Source organism: Gobio gobio (assembly GCF_949357685.1).
Source record: "Gobio gobio genome assembly, chromosome: 24".
Taxonomy (NCBI): domain Eukaryota; kingdom Metazoa; phylum Chordata; class Actinopteri; order Cypriniformes; family Gobionidae; genus Gobio; species Gobio gobio.
In genome coordinates, this window is record NC_137120.1 from 33,359,842 (window position 1) to 33,373,951 (window position 14,110).

At 35.4% G+C, this 14,110-nt stretch overlaps 1 protein-coding gene across 1 annotated transcript; it reads left to right on the top strand.

Moving 5' to 3' along the window:
• Nucleotides 1-8,264: 8,264 nt before the first annotated feature.
• Nucleotides 8,265-13,013, top strand: LOC307120596 (Rieske domain-containing protein). Its single transcript, XM_079807700.1, has 3 exons — nt 8,265-8,515; nt 8,856-8,971; nt 12,621-13,013. Exons 1-3 carry the CDS (start codon nt 8,344-8,346, stop codon nt 12,717-12,719), a joined length of 387 nt encoding a protein of 128 aa, XP_079663826.1. The 5' UTR covers nt 8,265-8,343; the 3' UTR covers nt 12,720-13,013.
• The last annotated feature ends 1,097 nt before the right edge of the window (nt 13,014-14,110 follow it).

Genomic DNA, 14,110 nt, shown 5'->3' on the forward strand with positions numbered 1-14,110 from the left:
AAATGAGAAATTTTGTGGTGGGAGGGAACAAATCATGCTGTTGACTGATTTTTTGTTGATGTAATAGACGCTTTCAGCAAGTCTTACACAAATGAAAACCACATTTTTTGGAGATCACAGTGTCCGCGCTGAGCTTGAGGATCAGGAGACTTTTGAGGGTATAGATGCTGGAGGAACGATAACAACCATATTTTGCACCACGTTTTGCCCGAGCTTCCATATTGTGTCATTAGGAGCGTTTTCAACAAGGCCAACATGCCTGTGGCAAGTTACTCATGAGCTTTTCTGTGCAAAAGTCATTTTGTCTGCATTTTTGCTTTGCTATATCATTAGATTTGAACCGTCTAAAAAACAGTGTGTTCATTTTTAACTGCCAGACTTGTCTTGCCTGGCATGATGTCGGTTCTATGACATCATAATCACAGTCCTCATAAAACAATGTAATTGTAAAAATGCATGCAATGGTTTTGGAAAAAACAAACCGAACGGACATCCAGAATCAACCGTTAGAGAAACTGAATTGTGAAGGTATTTGTATTTATTATAACTGCTGTAAAATATGAGTGATTCTATAATTGGAGATGGATTTTGCATTTCAAAAAGTTCACCAACAGAATATCTCCAGTATATTATTGAAAACATATTCAATTTTAACAATTCGGTGCTCGCCAAACACAAACTATTTCCTTTTTTTTTTTTTTAACTGGATAACTAAAAAGTAATTTCTTTATATTGTTTGTCAACTCTGTTACAGACAAATTAGGCAATGTGTAGAAATAACATTGGTAACAGAGTTTGACTAGCCTGGTTAAAACCAGACCATTCTCAGTAGTAACTGGGTTATGTAAATTTAAATTTGCCGGAAGTTGTCTGGGTTTTCCCAGGCTAGAGTTTGACAGTAACAGTTCACAATTTTAAACTCCACTTGCTAGCATAAATGCTAAGAGCACATGATGCTAATGAAATCACGATTAACAGACTTTTAAACATCCCACTGTGTGATCAGTGATACCTTCTGTTTTCCTGCCTATATTGTGGTAACAATTTTGACGTTCTACAAAATAACTCTTGGTGTGAGAACTTTTAGATTCAAATATTTTCTCAGAGAGAGAACACACATCTTTCAGTGCCTCAGATCTCACCAGTGAGGGAAAGTGACATCATTTCCTTTATCTTAGTTGTGGGAGATAATTCCACCAATTTAAAGGCAAAGTATGGCACGAATTGACGCAAGATTTATGGACACATTTTTATAAGATAAAAGTTATTTTTCAACAATTTAATGTTGTAGAATTAGGAAAATGACGGACCCTTTTCACATTTCTTGGTTTCTCAGAGCGGAAGTCGTCATAGTTGGGTTAACAGTTGTTCTTACTAAGACTTTTTTAGTAAACTTTACTTAATGTCCAATAATTTGTTGAACTTACTTAAAACTATTTAGTAATCTGAACTATTTGCATGCTATGCCTTCATTACTAAGAAAACCCACGAAAACATTACTTGACTGGTTTGAGTACCATTTTGGCAAAGAAAAAAAGAACAGGCGGGCGGGCGGGCGGGCGGTCAAAAGGTTTTTGAGGTTGGGCAATTTTTAATAGACTTTTCACTCATTTCCTCCACTTCCTCTCACCAATATTATGATTAGTGTTCCCTTTGGTTGGGCACTTGGAACTTCATTCATATTATTATAATTCTCTTTCTATTGATGCAGCGATGCAATAAGAAATCACAGTTACCTGTTTTCAAAGGAAGGGAAGTAATAAATAGTATATATATATATATATATATATACACTCACCTAAAGGATTATTAGGAACACCATACTAATACTGTGTTTGACTCCCTTTCGCCTTCAGAACTGCCTTAATTCTATGTGGCATTGATTCAACAAGGTACTGAAAGCATTCTTTAGAAATGTTGGCCCATATTTCTTGCATCTTGCAGTTGATGGAGATTTGTGGGATGCACATCCAGGGCACGAAGCTCCCGTTCCACCACATCCCAAAGATGCTCTATTGGGTTGAGATCTGGTGACTGTGGGGGCCATTTTAGTACAGTGAACTCATTGTCATGTTCAAGAAACCAATTTGAAATGATTCGAGCTTTGTGACATGGTGCATTATCCTGCTGGAAGTAGCCATCAGAGGATGGGTACATGGTGGTCATAAAGGGATGGACATGGTCAGAAACAATGGTCAGGTAGGCCGTGGCATTTAAATGATGCCCAATTGGCACTAAGGGGCCTAAAGTGTTCCAAAAAAACATCCCCCACACCATTACACCACCACCACCAGCCTGCACAGTGGTAACAAGGCATGATGGATCCATGTTCTCATTCTGTTTACGCCAAATTCTGACTCTACCATCTGAATGTATCAACAGAAATCGAGACTCATCAGACCAGGCAACATTTTTCCAGTCTTCAACTGTCCAATTTTGGTGAGCTCGTGCAAATTGTAGCCTCTTTTTCCTATTTTTAGTGGAGATGATTGGTACCCGGTGGGGTCTTCTGCTGTTGTAGCCCATCCGCCTCAAGGTTGTGCGTGTTGTGGCTTCATAAATGCTTTGCTGCATACCTCGGTTGTAACGAGTGGTTATTTCAGTCAAAGTTGCTCTTCTATCAGCTTGAATCAGTCGGCCCTTTCTCCTCTGACCTCTAGCATCAACAAGGCATTTTCGCCCAAAGGACTGCCGCATACTGGATGTTTTTCCCTTTTCACACCATTCTTTGTAAAACCTAGAAATGGTTGTGCGTGAAAATCCCAGTAACTGAGCAGATTGTGAAATACTCAACCATGCTACGCTCAAAATTGCTTAAATCACCTTTCTTTCCCATTCTGACATTCAGTTTGGAGTTCAGGAGATTGTCTTGACCAGGACCACACCCCTAAATGCATTGAAGCAACTGCCATGTGATTGGTTGGTTAGATAATTGCATTAATGAGAAATTGAACAGGTGTTCCTAATAATATAAAATCTAATATTTTAATTACACGATACATGATGGTGAAAGTACACTGACTAATAACAACAAGAAATCATGATTTTCAGCTATATTAGACACATTTACAGAAAATGTATGGTTATGGAAACATCTTGTGATCCATGAAAGAGTAACAAATTATTAAAATAAAATAAAAAAATATAACGATTTGAAAAAAGCGGGAAAAAAATTATGATTTTGGACACCAAATGTACCTGCAATTACAGAATCAATATAACTGGGGAAAGTATTAATAAAAGTTGACTTTTGAATTTTGACTTTTAAAAGAGTGTGTGACGTATTACAGGTGGATATTCAGAGCTGACCTTTATTACGCATGAAGTCATTTTTGACTGTGAATGAGTTTGAACTTGTTTCTATGTAAATGTAGGCCAACAGGTTTCTGTGACTGAAGTATTAAAACTGACAGCTGTGCTCAGATCATTCGTTTGACAAATGACATCATGTTTCAGTCACATTTTGAGCCTGTGCAAGCCTATATTTTTAAGATACATCTCACTGTGTAACTAAACATCATATGAGTATATATTTAAAGCAACATGCCAAAAATATATTCTCTCAGAGAATTATGGTGAGTTGAGAATGAGTACGGGTAAAGAATGAGTCACTGCGTGAAACTGTACCAAGCACGGAAAACTCTACAAATGCTCTTACTGAGTCCGCTTGCGTGCCAGGCTGGTGCAAGTCCCTTGTCTGGCTTGTTTCAAATAATGGAAATTCGGGCCAACACATAATTGCACTAAATACAATCAGAACAATCCTCTTTTAATGCAGTAAACTGCATTGTTTTGAGCTTTCGCAATAGTTGACAAATGGACATGGACATGATTCTTTGTTTTCAAATCGTAACATTTCTGGAATTTTGTAATTTCATTTAATACAACTAGAGCACTGTAAACCCTAACGCTCAACATAATGAATTGGTTTGAGTAGAGCCAAAACAAATTAGTTCAAACAAATGAACTTTATGAGTATTTAGAACTTTCTTTTTCTTTTGAGTTCGCAAAACTGACACATTTGAAGTAATCTTAATTGTTTCAAAACTCAAAACATTTAGACTAACTTAAATTTAACCGAAACTGGGTTGGGATTTCTATTTCCCAGCATGCTTTGCCATGACTCTCAAAAGGGACAGTAAATGCCAAAAGTAAGTGTTATTTTATGTTTTTTGTGTGTGCAAGATTAACGTTAAGTGGGAGATTTAGTAGTGCTTATTGTTTTATGCTAGTTTAGCCCCTTAGCTGTCACCCCCCTTTTTGAGAATACACATGAAAATGCACTATCCAAACTTAAAGGGCTGTAATTCAAGAATGCTTTGGAATATAGACCCAAGTTTGGTCTTGTCTTAAAGCAGACACTTGGCAGATTAGTGTTGAAGTGAAAGCAAGTTGAAAAAGTTATGGAAGTTTAAATTTACTGTAAATAAAAAATACTGTACTAAATATTTTTTATAAAAATGTTTTAATCTAAAATGATTATAAAATCAAAGCCATATGTCTAACCAAGTTGTGTTCCAAATTTGAAGTTGATTTGAAAAATTGATGTTCCCATGAGATTTTGTTTAGGCGATGTACCAAAAATAGCTAACGGGTGTCATTGAAATTCCATTGATTGTTTTTTGATGCATTTTCCTGTAAATTTCCTGTCCAAATGTCACTTCAATCACAAAACGGTCACCAAATATGGAACCTTGAGACTCAGACCTTTCCGACGATATGTGTTTTGTCAAGATTAGAAAATATTTTGATTATAAAGTAGTTAAAATACATGTTGTAATATGAAACATGAAACCGCCCACTAGGGAGGAGCCAGCTAGAAGAATTTAAAGTACCATTTCCATGGTAACGCAATGTTCAATTTCAAAACGGTTTTCACAGGATGAATTTGGAGTTCGTAAGTTTTCGAATGATACCTAATTTATGATAATTACTAAAATATATGATACGAAAAAAAGGCGACAGTTAAGAGTGTCTGTAATGTTGTTTTGTGGTTGGGTTACCATCACGGTGACGAGTGAGAATGAGCTCAGTTTGAGAACACATATGTTAAATGTATTATAATGCTGTCCTCATTCAGCAAGTGCTATGCTAATGCTACCAAAGCATTGTGTAACCAATTAGCAAGGTAGCATTCATTGAATTAGCTAGTTAAAGCTAGTCAAGTTTCCACTACAAATATACACATTATATTTTTTAGTTAAATTAATTAGCTTACTCAAATATTTCAAGTTCAGGGCGATTCAAATGTATGATTGCAAGATGTTTGGATTAAAATATCCAAAAACCACTAGAACAATGTTATATATTTTGTTGACTTGTGTACATTATCCCAAATGTTTCCAAGAATGTTTAAATGCAGAGAAATAAGCAATTTTAACCAGGACTTAGATCGTGTCCGTGCGTCGCCTATCAATGACATCATACCCGCATTACCCTCGATTTCCGCTTTTATTTTGTAGAAACCATGGAGACACCAAAGACGCTTTAATATAGTATGTGTTTTATTAGACAGGTGAGCGACTGTTTGGATACATTCACCGACAGAAACCGAATCATTGTTATATAGCTCAACACAGTTAGTCTTATTGTTTAAATGTTGTTTTCATGATTTCCCGCGAGTACCATGTTTTACCATGCCAATACCGATCTAGCTTACTGCAGTGTGCGACAAGTGTCTCATAGTAGCCGCCGAGAGAACGCACAGAGTAGCATTATAACATAACTTTCAACACACTAAAATAATGCATCTAATATGATAAAACATTGTTGCGTACGCATGACCAGAAAAACCAACCCGATCTCACGGCAATTCGTACATATTTTACGAGGTGGCTAATTCGTACGAATTTGTACGACTTCAGTCATACGAATTCGTAAATGTTTTGCTAAATCGTACGTATTTGACGAGTTACCAAATTCGTATGAATTCGTACAAATTACCTACCTCAAACCCCGCCCCTAAACCTACCCGTCACTGGGGTTTAGACAAAATGTACAAATTCGTACAAGAGAGCTCGTACAAATTCGTACGAATTAGCCACCTCGTGAAATACGTAATACGTAACTGCGGAATCCAGGCATCATCAAGCTACGCCTTTATGTTGAATAAGTGAACTCTAGCGGCGAAAAATGACATATTGTGGCTTTAATTCAAAGTGAAGTTGAGAATGCATGATTGGGGACATGGAAATTTGCCTGTCAAGTGATTCAAAAAGTTTTATTTTTATTTTTCTTAGGTACTAATCATGATGCATTTGTGTCAGTTAGGGTACATCTATGCATGTAAAACCATGTGGCATGAAAGTTGATTCATATTTTATGTAAAATATTCAGTTGTTTCATGGGGACATAAAATACACCAAAACTGTAGGAATGACCCAATAATAAAATACACTTTGAATATACAATTTAGATGACAGATTTAAAAAATATAGTAGAATAAATACAAAAAAATACCAATTGCAGAGTGACTCAAGAGGGTTTTAAAAAGTTTTCATTTGAGGGCAATGAGAATGTAAAATGTGTTTCTAATGATAAATAGGCTTTGAGTGTTTGTCTAGAGCTTGGATGTAATTGACCGGAGAACCTGTTAGCCTACATTTAATGCTCGTGCTGTGTGAAGCTGTCTTGTGGGTTCAGAATGGTTCTCTCATTTAAGTAGGCCTATTCAGCTCACTCACTAAAGATTATAGTGTAGAGAAAATGCTTTTTGGACACTGGCCTTGTCCTTTTTTTTTCACAGTGCTCGACCAGATGTTCAGTCATATCACATCTAGCAAGCATCTTACATTAATGTAAATGTAAGCCAACATAAATACTAGCAACCTGCACTATCAGCACAAATTATTTTAGAGAACAAAGTTGCATTGCGATGCACATTGCTGCGAGTTTTGGTGCATGGCTGATTATGCTTATGGAACTAATCTGACTTATTAAGTTATGCTGATTGTGAGTAATTCCGACTAAAGCGAGGGACACAGTTGATTGAGAATGGCTGATTATATAACACAAAGGTGGACATCACAGAGAAATAGCTTTGTGAAATAGCTAGGACATTGTAAAATGGCTTGATCTGTTTTTGTTCTTTTTTTGTTTGTTATTGTAATCACTGAGAGCTTTATTCTTTGATTTTGAGTTATGTATTGTAATAAGCCAGTCAGGGAAGGCTTGTTTTAATTTCCTTCCCTATCCTCAATATTTTGGAGTACTAGGCTACCAGAACACTGTAAGCACCTTATTTTTTACAATCATTCTGTATGATTTCAACACACTTCTTTCCTCATTTACATTCAAAACTGCTTAGTTTAAAAGTTTAAAAAATAATTAAAGTACACAAAAAGTCCACAAATTGTGATATGGTCATTATCCTAGTCTTCCCTGATGAACAAAAATGGCTAAAACCGGCCTATACCCTTACGAAAAACAAGTTTATTCATCGTTCTGAATCCGATCCGGACTATGACAAAAATTCGATTTTTTTAGATTTATGTTTAAAACGTTGCTTTTTAAATGAAACTGCATTAAGCTATAATAAAATGTTTGGTTTTTTTACATTTAAAGGTATATTTAAAGTATAAAAATGAATACCTAAATAGTAACTGTATACTTAAAGTGCAAAAATAATATATAAAAAGTAAACTATAGCCTAAGTATGATGTTATGTTCACTTAAAGAAAACTTAGTATACTTAGTATTTGACTAGTAAAATATCAGTATACTATAATTTCACTTGTATAGTTGCATGTACAAACAAAAACCTTTGTTGTAAACTAGTTGTGTGCTTAAAGTTTACTACTGTTACACTTAAAGTATACGTTAATACACTAAAAAGTGGGTCAGTTTAGTCCCAAGTAGTAGGCTATTGAAACAGTACACTTAACGTACAAGTATACTTCTAGAACATTGATATTAGTATACTTCTACATAAAGTAGGCTACTCAAAAATATACTTAAATTATAGTATACTTAATAAAATGAACTTGAAGTATACTTTTTTTTTTTGTAAGGGTAAGCTATAGTAGACTTGTTGTTATTCCAGCGTTATTTCAGCCTTATTTTAGAGGGGTTTTGAACACTTCTTTAGCTGGTCAGGCTGGGAGACCAGCTAAACAGCTTTGGGTCAGGGTTTTTTTAGCTGTTGTTTTTTTTCTCCTTCTTCCCCCGCAGGATTGTTAAACGAGCCTTTGGAGACCCCTCTTCGGCGACAAGGTGCAGTACATCCTCCAGGACCAGGAAGCGACGACCCGGTGAGATCAGCGACTGTCGCTGAGCCGAAATAGATCGCGTTGTTTATATCAAACAAGAGATATAACACGTTAATGACCCGGTTACCCCACCTCCATGACTTCTCCAGAAGATGAGACTGTTTCCTGGAGGCTAATAGGCCCTGTGTCCGAGCTGTCCAAGAAACAATGCAGATTGATCTATTCATCTGATGGACGCGACGCGGATGTTTGTCTGTTTTATGTGAGCGGTGAATTCCTCGCGATGGACGCTCGCTGCGCTCATTCGGGTATGACAATGAATCCACTTCTCTCATAGGGACGAAAAGCTACTTTAGCTAGCCAGCTAGCTAGCAGCAAGTAAAGAAAAACATAATTGTTTTGTCCGTTGAGCTTCATTCTTTACGCACCCTTTCATTAAATCACCATGGTAACCGTGCCTAAATGTCAGTTACTTCACTGCTATATATGCCTACTGTAAATCATTAATATTATGTGATGTCCTGCAAACGTAATACGTTTTTAGAGTCGTTCTCTCATTTTTAAAAAACATTTTGTCTGACAAATAATATGTTTACGTGTTAAATGCTATCTGAATTGTGAAATGAAATACAAGGACTTGACTTTCAGGAGGTCCGCTGTGTGATGGAGATATCGAGGAGGCCGATGGGGTTCTTCAAGTTGTCTGTCCTTGGCATGACTATGACTTCAATCTCAAAACAGGGAAATCAAGCACAGGTTTACAGGTAAAGTAATTTGTGTTAAACATTTTAACTCATATTATAAGGAATGTTCCAGGTTCAGTGCAAGTTAAGCGCAATAATAACAATTGTCGATTTACCACAGAAAATTGTTTTAACTTGTACCAAAAAATCTACGGAAGCTTGTTCCCGCCATCAAATTAAAAAAATTAAAAGATAATTGCGACTTTTTATATCACAATTCTGACTGTTTTTGTCATATTTGCGAGTTTACATCTCGCAAGTCCGACTTTTTTTCTCAGAATTGTGAGATATAAACTTGCAATTGCCAGTTATAAAGTCCAATTTCAGGAAAAAAGTCTTATATCACACAATTCTGACTTTACAATATGTATTTTATGTAGTAGAATAAAACGTGAAATTATCTTGAGCTTGTGTTCACCACAAACCATATTTTAGCCATTTAACCAAAACCCCATTAAAAAAAAAACACTCACTTTGGGACGAGAGAACCGGAAGTGCCAAAATGCTATTTCGCGTCCACTTTTTGGCCTACAAAGTGATGTCATACCTGCACCACTCTATTACAATAGGACCCTTAAAATGGAAGTAAATAGGGCTAGGCAATAAACATTAAAATACACACTTTGTGTGTGTGTTTTTTTTGCCGCAAGACAGCTAAAATATTATATGTTAACATGACTGCGGTGGAATCATTTAGTAATATTGTCCAATCTTTCAACTTTGTTGTCATGACACCTCCGATACAAAGGGAACTGACATAACTCTCTTATATGGAGTTGAACAGGTAAATTGTCAGACTGTTCTTTTTAATCAGAAGAGCATAAACTTGTGTTCTTGTTATCGACATACATTCATATCCAATGGCAAAAAAACAAAACAGTACAGATATCACATTCCTGATGAACAGTAGTTCCCACAGATCAAGTTAACAATTTTTGGTTCCTAGAACGTTCTTTTTTTGTTCCCAGAACGTTAGTTTTTGGTTCCCAGAATGTTCATTTTAAAGTTTGTTTTTGGCTAGCCCGGAAAGTTTTCTTAACAGAAACAGAAAGTTTTTGGTTTGTAGAACGTTATTCTAATGCTACTTTTATGTTCCCCCTAGCATTATTTTAACTTTGCTCTAACATTCCCTTAACGTTATTCTAATGTTCCACTAACTTTATTCTAACATTCCCAGAACATTCCCCTAACCTCTTTACTCCAATATCATTACCCCACTGTACAGTAATCATTCAGCACAACTCGACCCAGTATAATAAAAGCGGAATGGAAGATGTATGGACACCTTGTATTGATATCTTGTTTTTATTTACTGTTTAAATAATGAAAATAACCCGAGCACATCAACCATCATATGGAAGATTAAATAAGATTACATTTGTCCATTTAATATGTAAGATTTACTGTATTTCACAGGGTACCCAGATTTCTTCAAATTTATTCACAGACAGAAAAAAACGAATAAACAATTATTTGACCTAATTAGGATATCAGTATGTTTATTTCTTGCCACTGAATTGTACAGTTTAGCGGGACATGCTTGTTTTGGTCCATAAACAAAAACGTTTTGATTAACATCATGTTCTCTTCAATAAGGATGTCAGATCTATCCAAAATCTATTTACACTCACATCTATATCAATTATAAGGAATCATTCAATAAAGAGATTGATAAATTAATGTTAGTCAGTCAGCCAGTCAAACGAAATAACCGTTATTGAGCGCTTAATATTTTAGCTATAAAGTTAGATTTATATGATAATTTTAATGCAGTTTGATTGATCTCATTTAAACATAAATGCTGTATTAAAATTTTAGAACTCTGTATAGGTTATTATTACACAAAAACATCTGCAACTTTTTAATTGTAAGATTATTTTACATGGGTATTAAATAATAACCAAAAAATAACCATTTTGGAACGTTCTGTACTAGTTATTTTCAGGATTAAAAAATAACCCACCCTGCAACGTTCAGAGAATGTTATTTTATGGTTGCAAAATAACCTAAAAATAACCATTATTAAACATTGTCAACTATTTATGGTTGAAAAAATAACCTAAAAGTAACCATTATGGAAGTTTTTGTATAAGTAATGTTTAGTTTATTTAAAAATAATCACCCTGCAATGTTCTGGTAACGTTATTTTATGGTTGCAAAATAACCTGAAAAAACCCATTAGGGAACGTTCTGTATAAGTTATTTTTAGTTAATTTAAAAATAACCACCCTGCAGCACTCTGGGAACATTATTTTATGGTTGCAAAATAACCCAAAAATAACCATTAGGGAACGTTCTGTATAAGTAATGTTTAGTTTATTTAAAAATAACCTCCCTGCAATGTTCTGATAACGTTATTTTATGGTTACAAAATAACCTGAAAAAAACATTAGGGAACGTTCTGTATAAGTTATTTTTAGTTCATTTAAAAATAACCACCCTGCAACATTCTAAGAACGTTATTTTATGGTTGCAAAATAACCTAAAAACAACCATTAGGGAAAGTTTTGTATAAGCTATTTTTAGGTTATTTGAAAACAACCTCCCTGGAACGTTCTGGGAGCGTTATTTTATAGTTGCAAAAAATCTAACTTAAAAAGAAGGTTCCTAGAACGTTATTATTTGGTTCTAAAATGTATATATATATAAAAAAATAACGGGAACCGAATACATTAGGGGAGTGTTCTGTGTTTACTGGGGTAAAAGGTAGTCCCATTGTAAAAAATGTTAAGTAAAATAGAAGCTTCACATTTTTGGCCTTCAAACTGTCCATATGCTGGCGCTGTTTACATACTTTTTTAAACTAAGAGATAGATCAAAATGATTTAATGTTAACTCTCATTATACCAAAAAATGCTGTTGAAAATGCCTAATTTGTATTGAATCTGGAACATTCCTTAAAGTTATATCAGACATGATTATGTTTTGAAAAGCACATATAGGAGAATATCTAACTATCTTACTTTATATGAATTTCTAATATAAGTAGCATAGAATCAGTGAGATGTTTGCATGTGCATCCTAAAGATCATTGTATACACTAAAGATCATTACTCAGCAGTAAAGGGGCAGCCAGTTGAACCAGTTAAGTTAGCCAGTGATTCAGTCGATGATTCAGCGTCCCTGAAAAACACTTGTATTTTATATTAAAACCACATTTGTTGTGCCATCACTTTAACTCAGTATGGCACCGAACATTATCTCACGCAGTAATGGATTGTACATCAGCAGAATCATACAAAAGTACGTGCTGCCAAACAGACATTTGGAACGTTCCAAAGAATTCAACTACCATCATTTAGACACGTTTCAATTTAGCCAAGCATCTGCTTTTTTAATAAACAGACTAAAAGTGTTCTCTCATGCTGCGAATATAAATAATTGGGTGGTTGGACGTGACAGCGAACTCCGTCCAATCAATATAAGGCAAAGTCTCTGTAAACCAATCCATAATTACGACCGTCATCCTGGGGGGCTCGACACCTTGAAATGTTGGGTAATTAGACTCTATTCCCACCACCGGTTAACTTCCACCATGCTCGTATATCAAAGCACCTTCCTAGCTTTAGGCTTTTACAGCTGTGCAAGCAGAAATAGAGTCAGATGCATTGCAGGCTGCCTTAGTAGTATTTCTTCCGACAAAATGTAGTTTTTCCTTTTCTTTTTTTAGCAACAAGTTTATGAAGTGAAACTGGAGGACGGCAACGTATACGTCAAGCACGCAAGCGAGCTCTCGTTGCAACCTTTCGCCCAGGTCAAAGAGAGCTGAAGATCTTGATCATCATCTGTTTGGAGCTCATTACTGTGGGTAAATATGTGAAAAGAATGCAGGATTTTAGTTGAATAAACTTTCCTGTTCCCCATTTAGCAACTGTTAACGTCTGTGACAGTTTGTATATATACACTACGAATGAAAGATAAATTGTTCTTTAATGTTGTACACAAATTACTTCAAATGACACGGTTTTCTGACATTTAGATGATATATTTTATGATTTATTTGAATTGTTATGAATACCTTAAAGGAACACTCCACTTTTTTTTTAAATAGGCTCATTTTTCAGCTCCCCTAGAGTTAAACAGTTGAGTTTACCGTTTTCGAATCCATTCAGCCGATCTCCGGGTCTGGCGGTAGCACTTTTAGCGTAGCTTAGCATAGATCATTGAATCTGATTAGACCGTTAGCATCTCGCTCAAAAATGACCAAATACATTTTTCCTATTTAAAACTTGACTCTTGAGATTTTCTAGGCTGATATGGCTAATACTATACTCTCATTCCTGCGAAATAATCAAGGAACTTTGTGTGCAATGATTTTACGCACTATTTTCAGGCGCTGCGTAATATCATTGCGCTGCTGCACCCATGGTACGGCACAAAGCTCCTTGATTATTACGCAGGAATGAGAGTATAGTTCCTAGCAATATCGGTCTAGAAAATCGCAACTTTTCATTTTCCGTCAGTCTTAGTACACAATGTAACTACAGAAGAGTCAAGTTTTAAATAGGAAAAATATCGAAACTCTTAAGTCATTTTTTGAGCGAGATGCTAACGGTCTAATCAGATTCAATTATCTATGCTAAGCTATGCTAACAGTGCTACCACCAGACCCAGAGATCGGCTGAATGGATTCGATAACAGTAAAACTCAACTGTTTAACTCTAGGGTAGTTGGAAAATGAGCCTATTTTCAAAAAAAGTGGAGTGTTCCTTTAACATGTAAATTGCCCATATTTATATGCAAGATTTATTGAACTCAGGGAAAATGAGGTCAGAGACAGTTCATTTAGTCAGCTGTTTTAGGTTTGTTAGTACTCCAGAGATGTTAATGTGTTTCTCTCTAGGGCCGTAATAAAGGTTTACAGTTGTAACGTGCCATAATTATTCCCTCCTAGATCCAATCCTCTTGAGTGTCAGGTAGAAATGACTTTCACCGGAGGGAAAAAATTAAGTGACTTCTGAGAATTCCGTTAATTACTTATGATTCTGTGTACTTGCTTAAATGCAGCATCAGTATTTGTGAGAATATCCTACCCCTATAAAATATAAATTAAAGGGATAGTTCACCCCAAAAATTTTAATTAGCCCATGATTTACTCACCCTCAAGCCAGGTGTATATGACATTCTTCTTTCAGACAAATACAATCGGAGTTCTATAAA

Excerpts from the sequence above, each read along its gene's own strand:
- LOC307120596 (XM_079807700.1), top strand. The coding sequence starts at position 8,344 with ATGACTTCTCCAGAAGATGAGACTGTTTCCTGGAGGCTAATAGGCCCT. Across the intron at positions 8,516-8,855 it reads CGCTCGCTGCGCTCATTCGG|GAGGTCCGCTGTGTGATGGA; the intron begins GTATGACAATGA and ends CTTGACTTTCAG. Across the intron at positions 8,972-12,620 it reads AATCAAGCACAGGTTTACAG|CAACAAGTTTATGAAGTGAA; the intron begins GTAAAGTAATTT and ends TTCTTTTTTTAG.